A 23,787-nucleotide genomic window follows, 5' to 3' on the forward strand; every position below is an offset into this window, starting at 1 on the left:
GAGGAGGGGGTGGATGGGGTACACACTGTCCTGGGGTGGGGGGTGGGGAGAGATGGGGAGAAAATTTGGAATTCAAATTCTTGTGGAAGTGAATGTGGAATTATATTATAAATTATATATTAAATTTTAATAAATTATATATAATTATATATTATATAGTATTATTCTGTAAATTTTATATTAAAACAAACAAAAAAAAAAAGGAACCATAAATCATTTAATAGCCTCAGAAGTTGAATATAAAAGGCAGCTTGGTTTGGTGTAAAGAATCCTGGCTTTGGAATCAGGAGTCCTGGCTCTGGATCACAGTGGTTTTAGTTCATAGCTATGTGACTTTGGGAAAGTCACTTCACATTCATGGAATACATTGAACTAAATCTTCTCTTAGGCTTCTTCTAGTTCTAATATTCTATGGATCTTGTGAAATGTTTAGACTGTCTAATGTTTTGGATTTTTATATTGTTGGCCTTTGCTAATATGAATCATGAAAATGTGCAGAAACATAGAACATTCATGGCACTGATCATCATCATCATCACCGTAGCTGACATCAATATGGAACTCTCAGTTTTCAAATTAATACATTTTCTCATTTGCTCTTCATAACAAGTGAGGCATTATTATTTTTCCCCATTTTACAGATGAGAAAATGGAGGCTTAGAGAGATTTAAGTGACTTGCTTAGTGTCACAGAGCCAACGTAACTGAGGCAGAATTTGAACCCAAGTCTTCTCGATTCCAATTCCTGTGTTCTCAATGCTGCCCTACATTGGCCCATATGAAGTAATCTATGGCTAGAGTTTGATATGAGTAACAGGAAAGGCTCTTTAACTAACAAACAAATTTTGAAGCCAGAAGGCCACTATTGTTGTAAAGAGTTCTAAGAGTAGGGCTGTGTGCATTTGGTTGCTAGGGCGGAAGAATTTTATCCCCTCAAACGTTGTCCTGCTCTCTCATTGGCTGAGCATTATGACGTATTTCTTACATCCAATCAGAGATGAGCAAAAACCTTAGAATTCTTCGGCAAGTCGCCATCTTGTCTCAGTCCGCCAAGTCTCTGGTCAGGCTCAGACCTGGGTCCGCTCTTGGGGTCTGTGACTTCTCTAAAACACCCCAAATTTGAGGTAGCTTTTTAGAAGTCTCAGCCCAAGTCATCCTTGGACGGATAGTCCAAAGATGGGGGAAAGAAAAAAGTTACGGATGCTTGTCTTCCTTCTTTTCACCCTTGTTTCAAGAGCATCAGCAGGTAGGAATACTAAAGGGTGCTAGTAGCTTTGAGAGCGGGAATAATCGACTGATATGCTATGAATTAGATCGAATGAGTTCCTGTATTTATGAGTTTGGGGGAGGGGTCTCCCACAATGTGTGAAAGGGCCCTGGCTATCCCCGTTGGCCATTTTTCTCACCTCTAACTCCGCCCCAAAATGGCGGAAGAAAACGGGGGGGGGGGGGGGGGGCGCGCCATTTTCTGCTGAGTCACTCCACTTCAGGAGACTGTGGAGAGATCAAAGGCCGTCATTCGGCATTATATTCTAATGCTCTATACCATATATGTTCTGGACCCTTATGTCCTGAGGTAGTTAATTTGATTTTGATAATGATATGGGTCCTTATTATTCTTAGAAATACAACTGAGGCATTCTCAAGGGGATCAGAGTGCCTGAAAAAATCCACCCAGCCATCCAGGCCCATCTAGGGTGGGATTTCGGCTTGGGCTCAAACAAATTCAAAACCCATAGGGTTCCCTCAGGCAGGTTTAGCAGGGACCAAAGAGCATTTGCATTTCCAGGCCTTACTAGCCCCCAGTACTTCAGAGGACCATTTCATTGCCCCCAAGGGATGCTCAGATATCCAGCCCCATCCATCCCACAGCTCCTTCCCAACCTCCAAGAACCTTTCCTTCCTTCCACCTGTTGTCTTTTAGACAGCCCTTGTATGTGGAAATGGGGTTGCTGCTGCCTAGGTAAAAAGAGGCCTAATACCAAAACAAGCAAAGGGAAATCCAGAGAAGCTATGCCATATACTAAGGCACCACAGTCATTTTTGCCTTTTAGATTTCATTGGATTTCAGTTTTAAGTTTTGCTACCATCTCGCCATCTTACCAGACAATATTAATCACTAACACACATTCACACAGTGTTTGCCCAGTGCAAAACTAAACATTTCTGAGAAAAGTGAAATTGCTTTGAAATTCCCTTCTGTGTCCTGCAGAGATACGAGTGAAACAGGATTCAGATTCACCATACTGTGAAGAAAACACAACTGAGGTTAATTACACAATCTGTCAGTGTAACCATCTAACGAACATTGGCGTCTTTAGGGTAAGTTGGCCATGAATCTTTCCCTGAGAGAATTGAGGCAAATGTCATTAAATTGCAAACAACATTTGCATGCAAGCTGAGTCACAGAAGAAAGTTTTGTATAACTGAAAGCTGTTGCTTTGGGGTCTCCAAGGCCCTGGGGTAGATCAGACCTAAAGCTCTGGAAAGAAATATTCAAAAATGTAGATGGAATGATAAACATAAGATTGTTGCTGGAAAGTTACTATCCCAGTGCTAAGGTGCCCCAAGATAAATCTGGCTCCCCTCTACTGGACTGAGATTGGGGAGGGGGGGCACAACCAGAATCCCCAGGCTTTTTAGTACCCTCCCTACCATACCGTACCATCCTCTAGTCTGGTTAAAAAGTCCCCTAATACTTTCCACCTGGGCTATTGAAAGTATTTTCTACCCACCACTGCCAGATTAGTGCATCTAACCACATCAGGTCCCTGTCTCAATCCCTCAATGACCTCCCATTACATACAAAACAAAATGCAAACACCTAAGATTGGCATTCAAGTTCTCCACAATTTGATTCAGCCTGCCTCTGGAGACTTACAATTTTCTCCTTCCAATTACATGCTCAATCTAGTCAATCTAGTCAAAATGAACTATTTTCTGTTCTCCAAACATGATCTGTTCTTTTCCATCACTACGTCTTCATATATGTTAATACCTTGCACCTGCAGTACCCTTCCCTTCATCACCTTGCACTTGAACTTTCCCTCCATCTCAACCAAAAGCCATCACAAACATTTTTTTTAAGGCCCAGATCAAATGTTATGTTTTCTGCAAAAGCTTTTTAATAGTTCATCTATAAAAATGTAGGACCTCTAAGTCCCTTCTAGCTCCAACATTCTATGATCCCACAGAGCTTGTCTGGAAGTGAAACCTTCATAACCTGTATTAGACTGGCATTGTGGTACAGTTTAATAGGCACTGGATTGAAGGCAGATGACCCAACTTTTGCCACTTCCTGCATCTATGACACTGCTGTCCCTCACCCCTCCCCAGGTTACTGGACAAAGATGACTTCTGCAACTATTCTATATTCCTGTATCTGTGTGTGTGTAATCCATCCATCCACAGACATATATACTCTGCAACCGGAGATTCTTTGCATAGTAGGAAAGTTGGTCCTAATTTGTTGGCATAATCTGGTCTAAATTGTTGGCCAGGGAGAGTATTGAGGGGGATTAAGAAATGGAGCTTAGTTTTCAAGTCCATGGATGGTGATGGCAGAAGTGACTAGTGGCAGGCCCCAAGCGCCTCCCATTTTGGGATGCCCACAACATTTTGCCACAGGTATCCTATGTTGAATCTCTGATATGTATGTATTCTGTTCCTTAGGATGAATCCAGGTTTGAGGTGGAAATTATCAACAGATATCTCTTAATGATCATAACCTATACCGGATGTTTAATCTCTTGTACTTTTCTGGGACTCTCAATGCTGATTTACATAGCTTTTGAGTAAGTAGCTATAATCTTTTCTCTGTGTGCCTGTATATAGGTGCACATATAGCACTATATCACTGATGCTGTTTTCCTACTTAGTATGCACATTTCTAGGGCACAGAACAAAAGAAGAGGTCTGACCAACTGAAAAATGAAGTGGGCAAGTTTTAAAAGGTTAGGCCAGTTAGAACTCTGTTGATCAGCAATCATTTTTTGAGCTAAATATAATTGGATTGTTAAGAAGTCAGGGGACAGAAGGTAAATGGGGGAAAAAATCTAAGAAAATACTTGGCCAATTTCTATAAACTTAAACTGTCTTTATTGGGTAAAACTTAGATTATGGCTGCACCCATAATCTGTAAGAAAGATCTAAATTTTGGTTCATGTCATGGAATACAGTTGTTTCATTTGGTTTGGGAGATGGGGGTTGCCGCTTGTTTAAAAATTTTTTTTTTAAATAAATAATCATTTATTTCTTCCTCTTACCTCTTCTCATTGGGGAAAAAACCCAAAACTAAAACCTTTGTAACAAATACGCATTCTCAAGTAAAACAAATTCCTACATTGACCTTGAATAAAAATTATATGTCTCATTCTATACCCTTAGTCACTCACCTCTTTGTCAGGAATTGTGCAGGTAGAATGCTTCATTATTAATTCTTTGGAATCAGAAGTTGGTTATCATATTCATCAGAGTTAAGTCCTTCAGAGTTGTTTATCTTTATAATGTTGTTACAGTGTATAAATTTTTCTGGTTCTGCTCATTTCACTCTGCATCATTTCATACAAGTGTTCCCAGGTTTCTCTAAAACGATATTATTTTATCACTTTTTATGGCACAATAGTATCTCATTACATTCATATACCTTATTTTTTCTCAACCATTCCCCAGTTGATGGAGACATCCCCTTCATTTCCACTTCTTTGCTGCTGCAAAAAGAGCTGCTGCAAATATTTTTCTACATTTGTTTTTTTTTTACTCTTTCTTTGATCTCTTTGGAATTTAGGACCTGTGATGAGATCACTGGATCAGCGAGTGTGTACAGGTGAGTTGCTTTTTGGGCCTAGTTCCAACTCACTTTCTAGAACGGATAGAGAAGTTCACAGCTCTGTTAGTGTGCCTGTTTCCTTCAACACCTTTTTTGTCACCTTTGCCAAACTGATGGGTGTGGGGTGGCACCTCACAATTTCCTTAGTTTGCATTTCTCTATTATCAGTGATTTGGAGCATTCGTCATGTGGTTGTTGGTAGCTTGAATTTGTTCCTTTTGAAACAACCTGGTCCTCTTTTTAGACCATTTATGTTTTAAAGAACAGTTCCTATTCTTAAATATTAGAATCAGTTCCATATATGTAACATGTCTGTATATGTATGGATGGGTTTTAGAATAAGATCTTTATCAGAGAGATTTGCTGTTTATATTTTGGTTTCAGTTTTTAATTTAAATATTTGGCATGGTTTAGACACAACTTTAGGTAGGGATAGAAGTGGGGGGCCGGCCGCGATACCTCAGTACCTAAAATTAGTAATAGGTAGCATTTATATAGCATTTTAAAGTTTTCAAAATACTTTACAAATAATATCTCATCTTACAATAACCCTGGGAGTTAGGTGTTATTATTGTCCCTATTTTACAGATGAGGAAACTGAGGCAAACAGAGATTAAGTGACTTGCCGGGAGTCACATAGCTAGTAAATGTTTAAGGCCACATCTGAACTCAGGTCTTTCTGATTGCAGGTCTAGTGCAGCTAAGGGTCCTCTGTAATTTTGTGACCAGTTGTCCATCCCCCTTACCATCAAGGCTGAGAGCTCTGCCAGGAAGTCAGAAGTCGTTGTTGCAAATTCATTTGCCCTCAAGGCCTGCTGCAGGCTTGTGCCCTTGACCTACTAGTGGCTTACGGGGAGGGGGTGAGGTGGGATGGCAGAGTGGTTGCATATGTGCTGTGTTGCATTTTTCCCACTGATTCCAATGAGCCAGACCTCTCCTGCTGACTTAATTTGTCTTAGACTGGAATATTGTTTCTTTCCATCCTTGTGTGGGTTTTGCCTGTCCAGAATTTATTTTGTGGCATTATTTTAAAGGTTTTGGATAGGAATTTGAGGGAGGTCAGGTGAGTGTCTGCCTTTAATTCGGCCATCTTGGTTCCGCCCACTCTGCAAAAGAATTTTTAATGCCTCCTGTGAATTTGAAAAAGCCAGGGTAGTAATCTTTGTTTCATATAAGGCTGTAGTAAAAACAGACCTGATTAAAAAGGACAAGCAGGGTGTCTACATTATAGGATTGTAGGTAATTGGTCCACTTACCAAGGAATTCTGGGAAAACAGCTAGAAGCCGCTTTTTCTAGAAATAAGTAGACAGGTTTAAATCATTGGAAAGATAATAATTCCTCGTGGATGAACCATGCCACTGTAATAAAAAGGACTATCTTATTCAAATTTATTTACTGATTCAACGCCGTACAAATTAAACTATCAAAGGATTACTTTATAGAACAAGAAAAATAAAATAACAAAATTCACTTGGAGGAACAAATGGTCAAGAATCTTAAGGGAAATAACGGGGGAAAGTAAATAAGAAGGAAGGGAACCTAGCAGTACCAGATCTCAAAATTACACTCTAAAGCAGTAACCATCAAAAGTTATTTGGAACTAGTTTGAAAAAAAGATCAGTGGAATAGATTAGGTACACAAGGTCCAGAAACAAACAGACACGGAAGCATAGTGTTCGATTAAACCAAGAACCCAGTATTAAGAATAGGATTCACTAAACAACAAAAAAACTGGAAATCAGTCTAATAGAAATTAAGTTCAGACCAATATACTACATACTACAATAAATTCCAAATGGATGCATGACCTAGATATAAAAGGTCATATAACAGACAAATTAGAGGAGCAGGGAAGGAGGTGCATTGCATAACTATAGATAAAGTAATAGTTATAATATCCAAAAAAGGCACAGAAAGAATTACAGAAGATAAAAATCTGATTATATAAAGTTGAAAACTTTTTACAGGAACAAAAATCAATGTAGTTAAAATTAGAAGGAAATAATTAACTAGGAAAAAATCTTTGCAGTAAACTTCTCTGATAAAGGTCAAATATGTAGATGTGCAGGGGGAGGGGGCGGGGGGGGGGGACTGGTTCAATAAGAATGGGACCTATTCCCCCAGAGACAAACAGTCGAAAGATAGGGACAGACAGTTCTCAAAAGAAGAAAATTCAGGCTATCAGCCACCACATGAAAAAAAAAATGTTTCAAATCACTAATACTAGGAGAAAAGCAAATTAAAAACAATTCTGAGGTTCTATCTTATATCCATTATTAGATTGGCAAAGATGACAAATGAAAAATGACAAATGTTGGAGGGGCTGCAGGAAAACAAACACATTAATACACTGTTGGTGGATTGATCCAACCATTCTGGAAAGCAACTCAGAACTATGCCCCATAGTTACCAAACTGTATACATACCTTTTGGCCTCACAATATACTACTTCTAGGTCTCCATACTGAAGAAATAGGAAAAGGACTCATATGTACAAAAATATTTGTAGTAACTGTTTCAATAGCAGTAAAAAAAAAACCCTGAAAACTAAGTATGTGGATATGTGGGGGAGGTGGGGAGGGGGTGCCCATCAGGGGAATGACTGATCAAATTATGGTATATTAATGTAATGGAATATTTTTGTACCATAAGAAATGACAAACAGGTCAGATTCAGAGAATACTAGGAAGACTTGCATGAACTAATGCAAAGTGCAGGAAGAACTAGGAAAATACTGATTATAAAATTACTGTGATTACAAAATTATAAAAGAAAGGTACTATGAAAGACTTAAGAATTCTGACCAATGCAACGAGTAACCAACCGTGCTTGCACTTGGAAAATGCTTGATAAATGCTTTTCCACTCCAATCTCTCCTGTAAAATCCTAGTCATAGTTTACATTTGTAGAAAGCATGCCTTCTCTTAGTCCCGAGGCAGGAGAAGCAAATGTGATCGATTCCATTTTGCAGAGGACTAAGCTGAGGCACAAAGGGGGAAGGTGACTTGTCCAGAGACAACTGTTGAGTGTGCCAAATCAGCTCACTCTAAGTTCTTTACTCTTAATTACTTTGTAATTCTAACGATCATGCTCTTTGGATCATACTCTGCTGTCTTGCATGCATGTATACATGCATATATCATGCATATATGAACATATGTGTATATCGACTAGGTGGCACTTCATAGAGTACTGGGCCTAGAGTCAGGAAGACTCCTCTTCCTGAGTTCAAATCTGACCTCAGACACTTAGTAGCTATGTGACCCTGGGCAAGTCACTTCACCCTGTGTGCTTCAGTTTCCTCATCTGTAAAATGAGCTAGAGAAGGCACCAAGAAAACCCCAAATGCTGTCATGAAGAGTCAGATGCAGTGGAAATGATTGAATGACAAAAATGTGTGTGTATACTCAAGCATACACGTAAACATGTATGTATACATCATATTCATATATATTTATGTACATGTGTATTCAGCAGGCATGATGTAGAAGAGAGACACCATGGTGAAGCTTAGGATTGAGTTTCGCCTTTGTGGGACTGCTTATTTAGCTCCTGTGTGTCCTTGGCAGTTGTCTAAGATTGTAAATTACAGACCAGTTGCAGCTCTGCCTCACTGGAGGGAATTTCTACACCACAAGCTCCCCCACACAAATGAAATCACAAGTTTGCATTAAAAAAGGATACCTGCCAGATGAAAACCATTTAAAAATGTACAGAGATGAATACTTTGTAATTCTAATGATTAGTTTTGGTCTCATAGAACAGATGAGGAAATGTAGCCTCCTTTTTTCCTTGGAGAAATGGGGAACTATAGTGTAGAATTCTGATAGACGCAGTCAGATGTAAACAACATGTCTCCTGGTTTTGCTTAACTGATATTTTTTGGTCTCTGTTATAGATTAAGGTCTTATCTGAGATGTATGAATTTGTTTAAAAAATATTTTGTTAACCAAATTCAATATGATTGGTTTCTTTTGTAATCCTATATATTTTATACATTTAAAAATATAATTCTGAGAAGGGCTCTTTAGGCATCACCAGACTGATTGCCCAAGAGGTCCAGGACACCCAAAAAGTTAAGAACCTGTGTTCTAGAGTAAGGCTCACTGATTTGGGGGGGGGGCGGTATAGCGGGAAATAATAGCTGATATTAAGGCAAACAAACAAAAACCATTGATAGCACTTAAAAAGCAAGCCAGAGCAAACGTGCAGAGACTCCAGCTAATGGACTCATTTTTTTTCCTTTTAGACCACTTCGTCAAGTGAAAACATCCAAAATTCTGGTCAATACTCAGGCTTCCTTGTTGCTGTCAACCTTGTTGTTTATGATTAATTCCTTGCTCTCGGCCGTCAAAGCCCCTGGCCTTTGTGTCTCCACATCTGTGTTATTTCATTATTTTTTGATGGCATCCTTCACTTGGATGGGCCTGAGATGTGCCGACCTGTACTTGTCTATGGTCAGAGTCTTTAACATCTATACACAACATTACATACCTAAATTTTGCGCAGTTGGCTGGGGTAAGTAAAGATGCTGCCGGCTTTGGGTCTCAAGCCATTCCTTCATTTTGTTGTCCCTCCATTCAAGTTCCTTATTAGGTCCCATTTGTGGTGGTGTGCTTCAATGTTTCCAGAGAATGGGAGACAGAAGGGGGAAACAGAAAGCTGTGTTCAGGGAACGGGGAAATTTTCCAATTTCTAGATTAGTTGGAAATGAGGATATACGTATAGTGGGGGGAGGCCACATATGGCCCTCTAGGTCCTCAAGGGCAGCCCTTTGAATTCTGCTGGACTGCGCTTGAGGACCTAGAGGACCACATGTGACCTCAAGGCTCAGGTTCCCCACCCCTGGAGAGGAATAATTGTAATTAGCCTGGAAAGATAGGTTGGAGCCAGATCGTGAAGAGTGCTTAAGAGTGTATCTTATCCTAAAGGAGCGAAGGCAGCTCCACAAGCAGGGGACTGACAAGGTCAGATATGGGCTTTAAAGATTATTATCCTCATTTGACAGATTTTTTCCTTACTCCAAGTACAGTGTTCTTTCCACTAAGTTGGACTGCCTTCTAAAAGAGAAAGGAGTCAAGAGATCTGAATTCATAGGATAGCTTCAAAATTTACTAACTTTGCCTCCTTGGGCAAGTCACTTAATCTTACCTTCCCACTACTTCCTTGGTCTTATCTACTTGACTATCTCATTTGTTGTTTTTGTTGGTGTTGTTTAGTCCTTTCAGTTGTGTCTGACTCTTCGTGACCCCATTTGGGGCTTTCTTAGCAAAGATACTGGAGTGCCTTCTCCAGCTCATTTTACAGATGAGGAAACTGAGGCAAACAGGGTGAAGTGGCTTGTCCAGGGTCAACACAGCTAATAAATGTCTGAGGCAAAATTTGAACTCAGGTCTTCTTGACTCCAGTGGCTCTATATACACGATTAGATGGATTTGGAATTGGTGAAATGGATGGATTCAAAGGACAGTAGATTTAGATCTAGAAGGGACATCAGACATCATTTAGTTGGGTTTCAGCAAACTATAGCCAGTGGGTCTAGACTCCTGATCTAGACCAGTTGCCTCATTTTACAAATGAGGAAACTGAGGCCAAGAGAGATTAAACTCTCTAGATTTTCTTGATATTGCTCTCTCCTGATTCTCCTACCCATCAGCCCCCTCCTTCTTAGTCTTCTTTGTTGAATCTTTCCCCAGGTCAGGCTCCGTCCTGGGCCTTCTTCTCTTCTCCTTCTATGTTATCTCACTTGTTGATCTCATCAGCTCCCAGGGATTCCATTATCATCTCAATGCTGATGATTTTCCAATCTAGCTGTCCAGCCTTAACCTCTCTGCTGATCTTCAGTCTCACATCTCCAGCTGCCTTTCAGACATCTGGAACTCAACATGTCCCAAACAAAACTCATCTTTCCCTCAAACCCTCCCCTCTTCCTAACTTCCTTGTTACTGTTGAGGGGAACACTATCCTCCCAATCACCCAGGCTTACAACCTGGATGACATCCTCACCCTCCTACCTCACCCCTTTCCATACCCAATCTGTTGCCTGTCAATTTTCCTTTCATAACATCTCTTGCATATATCTCCTCCTCTCCTTTGACACTGCCCCCATCACCTCAGGGCATAAGATTCTCACTGGCATCTTAGACTAGCTTTGTAAAGCAACTTACAGAGTGCTATGGTATAAGAAAATAAATGCTGGGTTTGGAAATAAGAGAGTTAGGTTATAGTCTCGTCTCTGCTCTTAAATACCTATGTGTGACCTTCCCCTCTCCAGGTCTGTTTCCTTTTCCGTAAAATTAGGTCATTGAGCTAGATGTTCTCCAGTTTTCTTTAAAATCAGATATCCCATGATTATGTGCAGAAAATGTATGCCTCAAAGTCCTTGAGACAAGAAAAAAGTCTTAGAAGATTTTTTTTTAATTTGGTGTATGATTTCATTGAAATTTCCCATATAGAAATTATGGGAGCTTCTGAAGAAAGTCAGCAACTCATCTGCAGTTTAGAGAGTAAGTGACTTGTCCATGGTCACACAGCCAGTTAGAGGCAGGACTTGAACCCAGGTTCAGTTGTCTGCTCACTAGGCCATGCTGTCTCTCAGTGCCAGGATTATTATGCCCATTTTATAGCTAAGGAGAGAGAGGCTGAAAGAGCACTGAAGTAATCACTTGGTGAGTTGATTATCCCCTTTTTTCCAAAGTGGCCTGGCAGGCCTCCAGAGGCCCAAGGGCCTGCCCAGAAGTAGTATCCCAAAGGAGAAAATGAGGGAGCCCAACTTTGGAGGAAGAAATGCTTCATGAAAATCTACATCCCAGTATGTCTACTGCCAAGTTGCTTTTTGGCTTGGTTGGTGTTTATAATAAGCTGTGGGTGCTGTGTTGGAGCCATTGGCCCACTCTTTGTGTTAGCAGATTGGAAAACTCCTCCTCAGAATGTTTAGCTTTGGAGAATCCATAAACAATGGTGCTCTGATGCCCATCCATCTGTGACTCATTTAACGTGGCGGGAGGTTACTTAAGGTATTTTCTCTCTCTATTCCTGCCTAATACAGAGGTCTTTTGTTCACTTCCTTCCCACCTGCTTCCCTACTAGGACTCCCAGCACTCACCATGGCGGCCATGTTCGTTGTGAGGAAGAACAATTGTAGCGTTTTGATGGCTGAATCACCGTAAGTATAAGTGTCTTGACTGAATGAATGAAAATTCTGTGGGGTGGTAGGAGAGGCACATGAAGGGGAAGGATGAAGTAAGTGGCAATCTGATCTCCCAGATTTTAGTAGTTCAAGGATGACTGATTTCATTGGTTAGGTAAGTACTCCTTCCACTGGAACAAAACATAACTGCCCCATCCCTGCCTCCCTTGCTCCATTCCTCATCCCCCATTGCCATGCCTTCCTACTGAGTTATAGTGGTCTGACCAGGGCTAAGGACCATACTTTGAGTGCTGTGTTCAGTCCTGGAAGCCACATTTAAGGGGGACTGGGATGGTGAAGGGGTCTTGAGATCCTACTGTACGAGGATTGGGTAAAGGAACTGTCCCAGATGGTTAGCCTGAAGAAAAGGAGGCTCCTGGGGCACTCATATGATAGCTGTCTTTGAGCAGAAGTAGTGAATATTCAGTGGGGAAAATGTTGGACCTAGAGCCAGAAAGACTTGGATTTGAATCCTACCTTAGACACTTAAAAGTATTATGACCCTGGGCAAATCATGTAACCTTCAAACCTGTTTCCTTATCTGAAAAAGATGCTCTCTGAGGTACCTCCAGGTCTGCGTGTGTGTGATCTTTTTATCTTATATATGTAAAGTGCTATGTAAACGTTAGTTATTAATGTCAGTTATTATTACATATTTGAAGTACCATCTTGTGAGAGAAGGCTTAGCCTCATTTTACTTGGTTCCAGAGGGCAGAAAAAGGAATAATAGGCAGAAATTTTCAGAGATGCAGATTTCAGCTTAATGGAAAGAAAAAAGTTTCTATTAGATCTAGCTAAAGTGGAAAGGGTTGCCTTGGGAGGAAGTAGATTAGGCTGCACTAGAGGGAAGCAAATGTGAATGACAACTTGTCATCTCTGTTGTAGCCCAGCCTCCCTTCCAAAGTTTAGACTTTAACTTAACTTTTAGCTTAACTGAGTTCCAAGAAAGTCAGTGGGATGATCACACAAAGGAGAGACTTGAACTCAGCTCTCTAGACTCTTGTGCCACCCTGGGGGCAAGCTGCTTCATACACAACTAGGCCAGACCTCAGATAACAGACATATCTTATAGGTTGCCACGTTTTCATCCTCTTAGAGTTTGGGCTCCCCCATTGAGAACTCAGGATTGGAGACTCATCAGAGGGCAATGTGGCATTAGAGAAATCCCGTGCTATAGGGTCTCTTTGGCCCATATAGCACACTCCCAATGTGAAAACTCCCTCTACCAGTACAGATCTGCACCCACTCTGCAACTTTGTCTTAGTTGTCTGGTGCACTGAGGAAATTGAGGCTCATGGATTTGTCTCAGGTCTAAGAGCTAGCTGAGCTTGGTCAAACCCATATTTTCTGATTCCAAACCCAGTTTATTTGACTCCATCAAGCATATGGATTCTCTGGCAGAGCCTGATCTTCCTGAAGCTGATTTCCCACCACTGAGAGATGCTAATAGTCTAATCCCTAGCAGATCAGGAATGTAGGCGCTCCCTCCCTTCTGAAATAGTCCACCCCACTCTGGGACACCATGTCCTTGTTGTTAGGGAGTTTTTCTCATGTCACACTTGTAAGTTTGCCCCTTGGAACCTCCAGTTCCACTACTGCTAACTTCTGTTCTCTGAGACCAAACAGAACAAGTTGTAGATAATAGCACTGTCGTGAAATAGGCACTTAGGTGATACAGTAGATAGAGCGCCAGGCCTGGAGTCAAGAAGACTTGAGTTCAAGTCCAGCCTCAGAATCGTACTAGCTGTATGACCCTGGGCAAGTCATTTTAACCCCTGTTTGCCTTAGTTTCCTCACCTGTAAAGTGGAGATGATAATAATAGCTCCTACCTCCCAGGGTTGTTGTGAAGATCAAATGAGACAATTTGTAAAGTGCTTACTTAGCACTTCCTTGGCACACAGTAAGTGCTATAAAAATGTTAACTATTATTGTTATTACTTGAAAACATAGCAAGTTTCTAAGTTTCTCTTTCTGACTCATTTTCCTCACCTGTAAAATGGAGATCAGTATTATGAGGTTGAGGGAGATGCTTCAAGAAACCTTAAAGTGAGATACAAATGTTGCTTTGTGGGTCTGCGGAGGAAAGGGGGACCAGCAGGCTACAAGAGTGTTGGCTATTATATTAAATTGGTCTTGTACCCATGTCCCACAACAGAGAGATGATTAATGAATGCCTGTGGTAGGTAATTGGAGATGTTACACATGCACCATTGCACACTTCTTAATAGAAAAACCCTGTCCATCACCCCCTTAGGGTCTAGTGTTTCCCTTTGTCCCTGTCACAGCTAGCATGGAAGGCTTGAAATTCACATAGCGCAACTTGTTCCTCCTCAATTCTCCTTCCATTGTATTTTCATTACCATTGACAGTCTCACTGTATCTGAGAAAATGGAGTGAGATTCAACTTGTTTTGTTAGGCCCTAGGGGCAGAAATGGGAGCAGTAATTGGCAGAAATTGTAAGGAAGCAAATTTCGGTGTGATTTGTAAGGGTCATTTTTCTTACCACTGAGGTCTGTCCCAGGGTGGAATGAGCTGCCTTAGGAGGTAGTGCCTCTCCCCCTCCCCCCACTGTAAATTTTCAAGAAGTGAAATGGCCACTTTTCAGTTATGTTTAGGCAGCCTCTGAAAGCCCTTCTTCAGTGTGAACTTTCAAAGAAGGAGCTAGCTCTGTATGGTTCAGATGGGCCCGTTCATCTCCGAGTAGAAACAGTAGACAAGGAGTTTCCAGACCTGGGTTTCTAATTCCAGCTTGGCCACTTGGGACAAGCGACTTAATCCTCTCTGGGTCTTGGTTTCATTTCCTGCAACAACAGAGGGGGTTGGACTTCGAAGGTCCTACATTCAGTCCTGTCCTGTCATAAGTGTGAGGGAATTAATAAATGCCATCTTTGGGTAATAAATGCCATCTTCATGGTGTAACCCTAGACTGGGAGTCTGGAGGCCTGAGTTCTAGTACCACCTTTATGTGACTACAGGCAAGTTATTCCCTCTCTCTGGGCCTCATTCGTAAAATGGGGTGGGGGGGGGGGAAAGAGAGTTTAATTCAGGCAGGACCTGATGGTTTTAAAAATTCTTTTGAGTTCTGACAGTCAATGGTTTCTAATTTTCCTCTACTTGACATATTTTCCCCCTTTCTCTGCCTTTTTTCCTCCCACAGCTGCTGGATTCAAAACAATCTTATCTTTTACATCTCCATTTTGGGCTATTTTGGCTTCACCTTTGTTATAAGTGGATTGACGTACCTGTTTGTTCTTTTTAAAATCGATTCCGCCGAAGTCCTGAGGCTAAAAGCATACAACATGGCGATACCGAGTGACTTTAAGAACAACATGATCCTCTTCATCCTACTTGGACTCTACTGGGGCCTGGGCTTTTTTGCCTGGGGACCCCTGAGACTCCTTTTTTTATATTTTTTTGCATTTTTGAGTGGAGCGGAAGGTAATCATATGAATTGACCTATGTAAAGTACCTTACAAAGCTAAAAAAGCATTATATGAACACTGGATATTGTTATTATAAATGACCAGTTATACCAATTATATATTATTATAAGCTCAGTGGCCTGATGCCCACTCCCATTGCCTTTAAGAACAGTCACATGTCTATTACATCTCAGTCATCAGTTGATTGGATTGGCTGCAAGGCGATAAATTCTTTAGGCCATTCAGACCTGTGATTTCGATGTTGACACTTAGTAAAGGACTTGAGTGTAGCTGTGGCTGAAAGATTTTTTTACTCCGTGCAGCCGGTCTGCTGAGAGATAGGGGCTGGTCTTCGGACGCACACTCCCAGCCTGGCCAGGCTTATTAACTGATGCCTACCAGAGTGTACATGTTCTCCAAGGCTAGTAGCCTTGGAGAACATGACATGATGAAACATCAGAGAAGGCTATTAGTAGGGGTATGATGTTCTCAAAGGCAAGGGAGCTGCTGCGGTATGCTGAGTGTTTCAGTATCCGTTGATCTGGTTGGCTTGACAACTGGGCATCTGTTAGATGTTGGAGATTTGAACCATCTAATTATTCAAGGGAACGGGGAGAAGCCTGAAAAGTAATTGTAGTCCAAGACACAGTATAGATTTCCCAGCATTTCTTGAAATTCATTTTATTAACCTGCTGTCACTTTAATCTGATGCATGATTGAAGATGGTAGGCCAGTGGGAATGACAGCAGACTTAGCAAATTGCCTTTGTTATTCCACTAGGGGGTTGAGAAGGAGGCAAAAGACTTGGATCTAGTCTTGGCTGCCATGAGCTACCTGAAATCTTTTGATATAATCACTACCCTATTTATCTGGGACTGGGTAGGGAGAAGAGGGTGGGGGGAGGAGGAAACAACAATGGTTTTAGTCATTCTGGGACCAGTGAGAGTTCTAGCTCTAATAACATTCTCATTCTGTGAAGGGGATGAACTGTATGAATCTAAGTGTAGTCTTGACACCCCTGCCCCTCCATCCCCGAGCTTCAGTTTTCCATTCTGTAATAGGAGTGGGGAGGGGGCTGGGGAAATAACAGTGAAAATCATTCTAAGGCAAATAAGAGTTCCAGCTCTAACATTCTCATTGTGTGAAGGGGATGAACTAGATGATTCTAAGTATAACCTTGACATCTGCTGCCCTTCCCTTCCTGTGCCTCAGTTTCTTCACCTATAGAGAGATAGAGAAAGAGCAAAGAGTATATAGTCTTTCTCTTAGAGCTGGTGTGAGTTCCAGTTGTAACATCCTGCTTCTTTGTGAAGATTGATGTACTTCTAGCCAGCCTTAACAATCACTGTCCCCTTTCTTGGATCTGAGTTTGGGGAGAGAGCAAGAGTAGTAATTCTAAAAGCCAGTTTGATTTTCAGCTCTAACAATTTGATTCTTGGAGTGGATTGAATTTTATTTACTAAGTCTAGCCTTGACAAGCACTGCTCCTCCTCCCTAGGCCTCAGTTTCCCAACTTGTAAGGGGTGGTTGGAGAAAACAGTAATGTTACAGTCATTCTAGGGTAAGTGAGGTTTGAGATCTAACATTCTCATTCTATGAAGGACAGATGAACTTTATGATTCTAAATGGAGGCTAGTGGCCATCTCTGGGTCTCAGCTTCCCCACTAATGGGGGTGGTGGCTGGGAAACAGCAGTCATTCAGGCAAAGAGAATTCCAGCTCTAACGTTCTGAGTCCATGAAAGGATTGAACTTTATGATCCCAAAATGGGGCCAACTGCTACTCCCACCCCAGGTCCCCCCTCTTTTTCTGCTCTTCCTTTGTTTTCTGAGAAGGCATGAGAAGGATAGTGCTGGCTGTCCTTGGAACAGCAGGGCCTCTTGGAGTCTGCATGTGTCAGGCGTAGGTAGATTTTGAACTCAGGCCTCTGTGTAATGGAGAGAGAAAGAAAGGGAAAATTATTTGAGAGAAAAATATTAGGACTCAAGAAAAAGAAGCAACCAGTTAAGGGCAAGTGTTTAGCAAACATCCTCTCCCTACTCAACTAAATAAAATCTTTTCAATACAAGGCCCATTTAGGTCAAAGATCAAGAAGGGTCAAAAGAGGCAGCACAGGTCTGTTTTAGGGATTCCCCTGGTGGAGAGGGTGGGGGAGGTATTTGTTAAATCCTTCTCAGAGATGGAAAGCATCAAAAACCCACTTCGATAGAAAGGCATCCTGCAGTAACTTCCTTACTTTACTGGGAACTATAGCTCAGACAAGGGATCCCACCATATGCCCCACCCTATCAACCATGTTAATAAGGTGTCTCTTGAGAAATTCAAACACTTCCATTTTTTAAAATCCAAAGCCTAAATTACATTCAGAATAACAAAGGCAAATAGTAAATAGAGTTACTGGCATTGTAATTTATGGTTTATTTTTGTAGCATATTTTACACCATTATCTACACTGATCTTAACAGTCATTCTTTTGAGGTAAGCAAGATAGGGTTAGAAGGAGAAAACAGACCCAGAGAGAAGTGACCATTAGCAGAAGCTGGGCCAACACTGGGTCTGATGTCCAAAAATAAAGTGAACAGACAGAAAATCGAGAGGATACAAGTAACGAGAGAGAAAGAGAAAACAAAGAGAAAGACAGGGGCAAGGGAATGAGAGAGAGAGGGAGAGACAGATGGGGGAGGGATGAGGTTAGGGAATGAGAGAGACAGAAAGAAATTAAGTTGAAACATATAAAAGGGACCTCAGAGGCCATTGAATCCACAGGTGGTAAGGATCACATAGGTAATAAATTCTGTGTTCATCTTGGTCATATTTTGTCTCTTTTGCTCAATTCCTGTGCCTAGAAAAGAGGGTTGTACTAGATAGATATTCTGCCATTGAGGTGGGGATCCTGTAGGGGAAAGGATATTGGGGGGGGGCAGGGCCAAGGTGGTCATTGAAGAGCTTTCATGTTCCCAGGGGTATGGGGAGAGTTGGTCTTAGGTAGCCAGGATTAATGATGGCACTCAGTTTTGTCAGAGCTTAAGAAATAATCAGTCATGTATCATAAATTTGCAGATTCTAGAAAGGGTCACCAGTAGCCTTCCCTTAGAAGTCATTTTAACTTACCCCTCTTCTCATTTTATAGGTTTTAGAAACCTGGGGCCCCAAGAAGGGGAAGTAGAATGCTCAACAGGTTTAGTTGTACAGTATGATAGTAACTTAAAATATATAGGCCTGGTCTTCTGCTTCCAAATATTTTACTGTACCAGACTATGTGGGAAGCAAAAAAAGGGGAAGGAAACAAAGGGGCTTGTGGGCAAATCCCTGACCTATAGAATCTCCAACACCAAGCAGAATCAGATACAGTGTGTCCCCCCAGCCTCTTCTTCCTTTCAGAGACCAGGCCGTTCACATTGGTGACGCTTCCTTTGCCTTTCTTTACCCAATATAGGATACCTTGTCTTTTACTTCCATTGTGTTGTAAAGAGGAATGTGAGGATGTTTTGGCAGAAGTACATGTGCTGCCCGAAGATTGCAGCGGAAGAGTCCACCGGTAAGATGCCCGGGGCTAAGTGATGGCTAAGTTTATTTTTTTAACTTAACATATAGTCTTTCAGAGCCTCTATTGGCACAAATTCAGACTCCTTGTCTTCTCACGTGCGCTCTTGGCATGGGGACTTAGACTTGCCCCAGGACCAAGGGTGATGCAAATGGAAGAATGTTTTTATTGCCCACGTGATTGGAATGGAACGTTTCCTTGGGGTCACCTCAGAATACATGGGAGACAGTGGGCAGGCCTCCATCTTGAACAGGTTTCAGGATGGCTTTCGATCCGTTTGACTTGAACTGGACCTTCCACTGCCTCTATGTCAAAATCTAAACAGTGAATGCCATAATGACTCACCACCACATCTGAAAACAGGTGTTCCTGGATGGATGGGCTATAGAAAATGACTGAGTCATCCGGACCCATCATCTAGATTGCACGACATTGTCATGCTCTAATTGTATTCAGTATTGGATATCATAGAAAACGATGCCATTCAAGACCCAGCCAATACACAGATTTTTCTCCTGGTCCTTCAGAGAATTTAATTTCTTTGAAGGCTAGTTTTGAAGGGGGGCAGCCAAAAGTCCTTTCCTGAACATCAAACCAACTCAGGAAAAATGCCAGGTGCCCTCAGCCAGCCATTTATATTTACTTTCCCATGCCATATGTTTTAATACTACCCTCTGTGTCATCACAGAAAATGACTCATTGAGGCCACCAAGCCATAAGGTTAACATTTTCATTCACATTGATTTGCTATCTTTCCAGACCCCGGTGAATCCGATTTAGATTTGGTGCGCCTGCAGCGCAGACGACAAAATAGACGTGAGGGTAATGTGGCAACACAAGTCCAAGAGGATGCTGCAGCGCAGCCCGCGGAGGTGGCCGCAGCGCAGCCCGAGGAGGTGGCCGCAGCGCAGCCCGAGGAGGTGGCCGCAGCGCAGCCCGCGGAGGTGGCCGCAGCGCAGCCCGAGGAGGTGGCCGCAGCGCAGCCCGCGGAGGTGGCCGCAGCGCAGCCCGAGGAGGTGGCCGCAGCGCAGCCCGAGGAGGTGGCCGCAGCGCAGCCCGCGGAGGTGGCCGCAGCGCAGCCCGAGGAGGTGGCCGCAGCGCAGCCCGAGGAGATTGATGCAGTACAGACTGAAGAGGTTATTGCAATACAGCCTGAAGAGGTTACTGAATTACGTTGTGAAGACATTACTGAATCGGAGATTGAAGAGATTGCTAAACTGCAGTGCGAAGAGGTTACTTCAGTACGGTTCCAAAAGGGTTCCAAAGTATGAGGAGCTTCGAGCAAAGGTTTTAATGAATTTCTGAGAGGGTAAGCAGCATTACATGCTAATGCTTGGCTTGAGGGTTGGGATGGAGGAAAGGATGGAAGGGCTCTCAGATGTTTTCTCCTCAAAGTTAGTGTTCTTTGGGAAGTGGATAGCATTGTATTTGGAGGCAGAGAACCTCGATTGGAATCCTAGCCTGTGTGATGCTGGACAGGTCACTGTGGTTTGAACCTCAGGTTCCTCATCTGAAACTTGAGGGGGTTGGATTGGAATCATTCTGATGGTTTCTAAGGTTCATTCCAGGTCTAAATCTATGATCCCATTAGTCTATGACTCCATGGCCTCTGAGATTCCCTCCACCAGGAAATCTGGAGATTTTATGGTGGTCCATGCGAATTTAGGCATAGCTAAAGCATGTAACCTTGCCATAATTTCATCCAACCAACCAGGCTGGGTGAGCAAGCTCAACTGATGAACAGACATCTCCTAATAAGGTCATAGGCACAGGGTTTCTTTGCTTATAAGGAAAGTTAGCTGAACACTGCGGCTAAAGGGATCATTAAAGTACCTCATAATAATAGGATGTCACTTTCTAGTTTGCAGAACGGTTTCTTCCCAACCATAGAGCAAAGTAGAAGAATGAAAGGGTTATTATTACTACACTTTCCTGGAAGTCAAAGGAACTGGGTTCGAGTCCTGACTTGGCTGCTGATGTTGCTTTCCAGTTGAATCAAATGAGGAAAGCTATCCAGCGCTTTTATAAAGAGATTGGTGTCTATACCAAGCAGCAATGTATCATCAGATTTTATGATGACATTAGAAATAGTATGGACCTGGATCAGGAGAATGAGGTTTTAGCCAACTTTTCTGGGCCTCAGTTTCCACTTGTAAAATAAAGATATTTGACTAGATGATTCTGAAATTGCCCCCCTGCTCTGATGTTCTGTGTTTCTTAAAATGTTTCATGAATGAATTGACTTCTTCACCTTAGTCATTCCCTGCTATACGCTGCCTGTTCTCACTAAATCGTCCCTTATAACAAAGGAAAACAATTCAACAAAAATAACAAATAAAGTGGTGACATCTGACATTCTATGAAACATTCTGCCCTCAGGGAAGTCCCAGGACCCCCTCCACAAAGTGTATGTGTAATCATTTGGGGGACCAAGATTAGTTCCTGTAATGAATCTGAGCCCCTCAGCCTTTCAGTATCCTTGCCATCATAGATTTAAAGTTGTAAAGGACCTTTGAGATCACTTGGGACAAACGTTTTCATTTACAGTGTCATAAGCATGGGTCCACGCTCCTGTGTTCTGACATTTTGTGTTTCAGGGCCCCTTTCTGATCTGAATTCTGATCTTCTGTGTTCTAAGGTTCTTCTCTGCCTCATGCATTGGGTATTGTTTCCTAGCCTAGGCTGTTAAGCTCAGTTTATTGGTGCTTCTGAACTAACAAGGTACCAGTTCAAGTGATGAAGCCTTATAAGGGAAAGTAGTGAAACAAAAACTCCCCAGTCATATACTACAGCCCTATTCCTGAAAAGCTAGTTGGTAAATTTGTGCTTTGTGATCATGAGGGGGTCCAAGTAAGATGAGACTGATGTTATGATGTTATACTGAAAAAAACCCAACAGATATGGGGGGGGAGGGGACAATGGGAGTTGGGATGAGGAGGACAAGACCACCATTTTTACAAGACATCTCCTTTTCATTCACTCCCCAGAAGTCTGTGAAGAGATTTACCACCAAGGCGCTCTTTGTTGACATCAAGAAAAGACAGACTCCTCCTCAAATCCTCCTCAAAGAAACCATTTTTATTGTTGTTATGTATTTAAAATGAGCAAAAATAACACATCCTAAGGCTCAAAAGTTGTTTGTAAAGTGCTTTATTAACATGAAAGCACTATAGAAGAAATGTTATGGTTGTTTTCTCCTGTTAAAGATGCATACATTAACCAGTTGGCTGAAAGCGTCACTGATTTTCCTAGGATCGTTGTGTCTTCGAACAAGAACGGACCTTGGAGTTCCTATGGTTGGTCCAATTACATTTTGGGGTTTCAGTTTGGTAGCAAGTATTGGAAAAGGGGAAACCCAGCAAGTTTGGGGGTATTTATTTCAGTACTTCCTGTAATTTTTCCCATTCTGAGTCAGTCACCTACCCTCCTAATAATCGATTTCTTCCTATGGAATCTGAGAACCATGACACTAACCTCATGGCACTATTAAGCTCATTGGAATATGATTACCAAGGAGAAAGATGTTTTCTTCACATCCCACCATTAGGCCTGAGAAGTGAGACCATCCAAAGCAAGAGGCCAGATTCTGGACAGCAGTATTGAAGGAAGAGATGTTTATTTCTACATCTTTGTAGGTCTGCTTCCATGCATCTTCTTTCCTTTAGTCCTTTTATCTGATTCAAGTTAGTTTAGTGTCTCTCCTGCCTGCTTAGTCACAATCCAATTAGCTTATTTCTACTCTTGAGCTAAGTTTCAGCATCAGCATCAGGATATCAAGTGTTCTGGTTTAACATATATTTGAGGGTGAGTTAAAAAAGCCTGGTCTCCAGTCCAGGTTTAGCCTGTAGGCTAAACCATTCTTATTTGGGACAAGTTGTTTCTGTTCTGGGCCTCAGTTTCCACATTTCATAAAATGAAGAAATTGGGCTATTGGTCAATCAACTAGTATTTATTAAGTGCCTACTATACACCAGGCACCATTATAAGTGTTGAGGATACAGAGACAAAAGTGAAAAGTTCCTGTCCTCAGTAACTTATGTTATTGGTGAGTGTGTATACATGAAAGTAAATACCAAGTAATTTTGGAGGTGAGGAGAGCAGGATCAAAAGTAAGAGAATAGAAAAATCTTCATGTAGAAGGTGATCCTTCAAGTGAATCCTGAAGGATGTTCTGGATTCTAAGAAACTTAGTAAGAGGAAGAGAGAGCCCAGGGCACAGCCTTGGCAAAAATAGGAAGGCAGGCTATGGAATAACATGTACTGGAAGGACCCAGTAGGCCATGTTGCCAAGTAGACTATTTTGCTAACTAGATGGTATTGCCAAGTAAGTCATATTAATGAGTAGGCCACATTGCCAAGTAGACCATACTACCAAATAGCCCAAACAGCTGAAAATTGCAAAATCCTTAATGTCTCTACTTAAGTGTCCATTGGAGAAATAGCAAGACAACCTAGAGATCCTAATAGAAGGAAGCAGATGGCCTCAGGTGGGATGAAACTCACAATAGGAACATGGCTTATTCAAAAGAAACAGACTAGGCAAAGGAGAGTGGGGTAGCGTTGTATACTAAGAAGGTATACTCGTGCCAGGGAGCCTAGGCAGGAAGACACAGAAGAGAGCATTTGGGTGAAGATCAGCAGAGGGAGAAAAAATCAGTTTAATCTTCAACACTCTTGGACAGAAAAATAAAATACATGAGTTCAGGAAACATCACAGACTTGACACACAGGCCCATATGGTAGTAATGGGAGACTTCAGTTATTCAGACATCTGCTGGAGCTCTGTCTGCCCAAAACAAAATA

General features: G+C 41.8%; 1 protein-coding gene across 1 annotated transcript; it reads left to right on the forward strand.

Moving 5' to 3' along the window:
- The first annotated feature begins 1,058 nt into the window (after positions 1-1,058).
- On the forward strand, positions 1,059-22,203 carry LOC140516140 (adhesion G-protein coupled receptor G2-like). Its single transcript, XM_072627118.1, has 10 exons — positions 1,059-1,245; positions 2,212-2,321; positions 3,672-3,793; positions 4,786-4,824; positions 9,078-9,346; positions 11,918-11,993; positions 15,177-15,457; positions 18,877-18,978; positions 19,744-20,293; positions 21,972-22,203. Exons 1-9 carry the CDS (start codon positions 1,176-1,178, stop codon positions 20,253-20,255), a joined length of 1,581 nt encoding a protein of 526 aa, XP_072483219.1. The 5' UTR covers positions 1,059-1,175; the 3' UTR covers positions 20,256-20,293; positions 21,972-22,203.
- The last annotated feature ends 1,584 nt before the right edge of the window (positions 22,204-23,787 follow it).

This window comes from Notamacropus eugenii, chromosome X (genome assembly GCF_028372415.1).
Source record: "Notamacropus eugenii isolate mMacEug1 chromosome X, mMacEug1.pri_v2, whole genome shotgun sequence".
Lineage (NCBI taxonomy): Eukaryota > Metazoa > Chordata > Mammalia > Diprotodontia > Macropodidae > Notamacropus > Notamacropus eugenii.

Bases quoted from the DNA above. Each gene is read 5' to 3' on its own strand.
- LOC140516140 (XM_072627118.1), top strand. From the start codon at position 1,176: ATGGGGGAAAGAAAAAAGTTACGGATGCTTGTCTTCCTTCTTTTCACC. The intron at 2,322-3,671 runs GTAAGTTGGCCA...TCTGTTCCTTAG, and splicing joins CGAACATTGGCGTCTTTAGG to GATGAATCCAGGTTTGAGGT. The intron at 4,825-9,077 runs GTGAGTTGCTTT...TTTTCCTTTTAG, and splicing joins GGATCAGCGAGTGTGTACAG to ACCACTTCGTCAAGTGAAAA.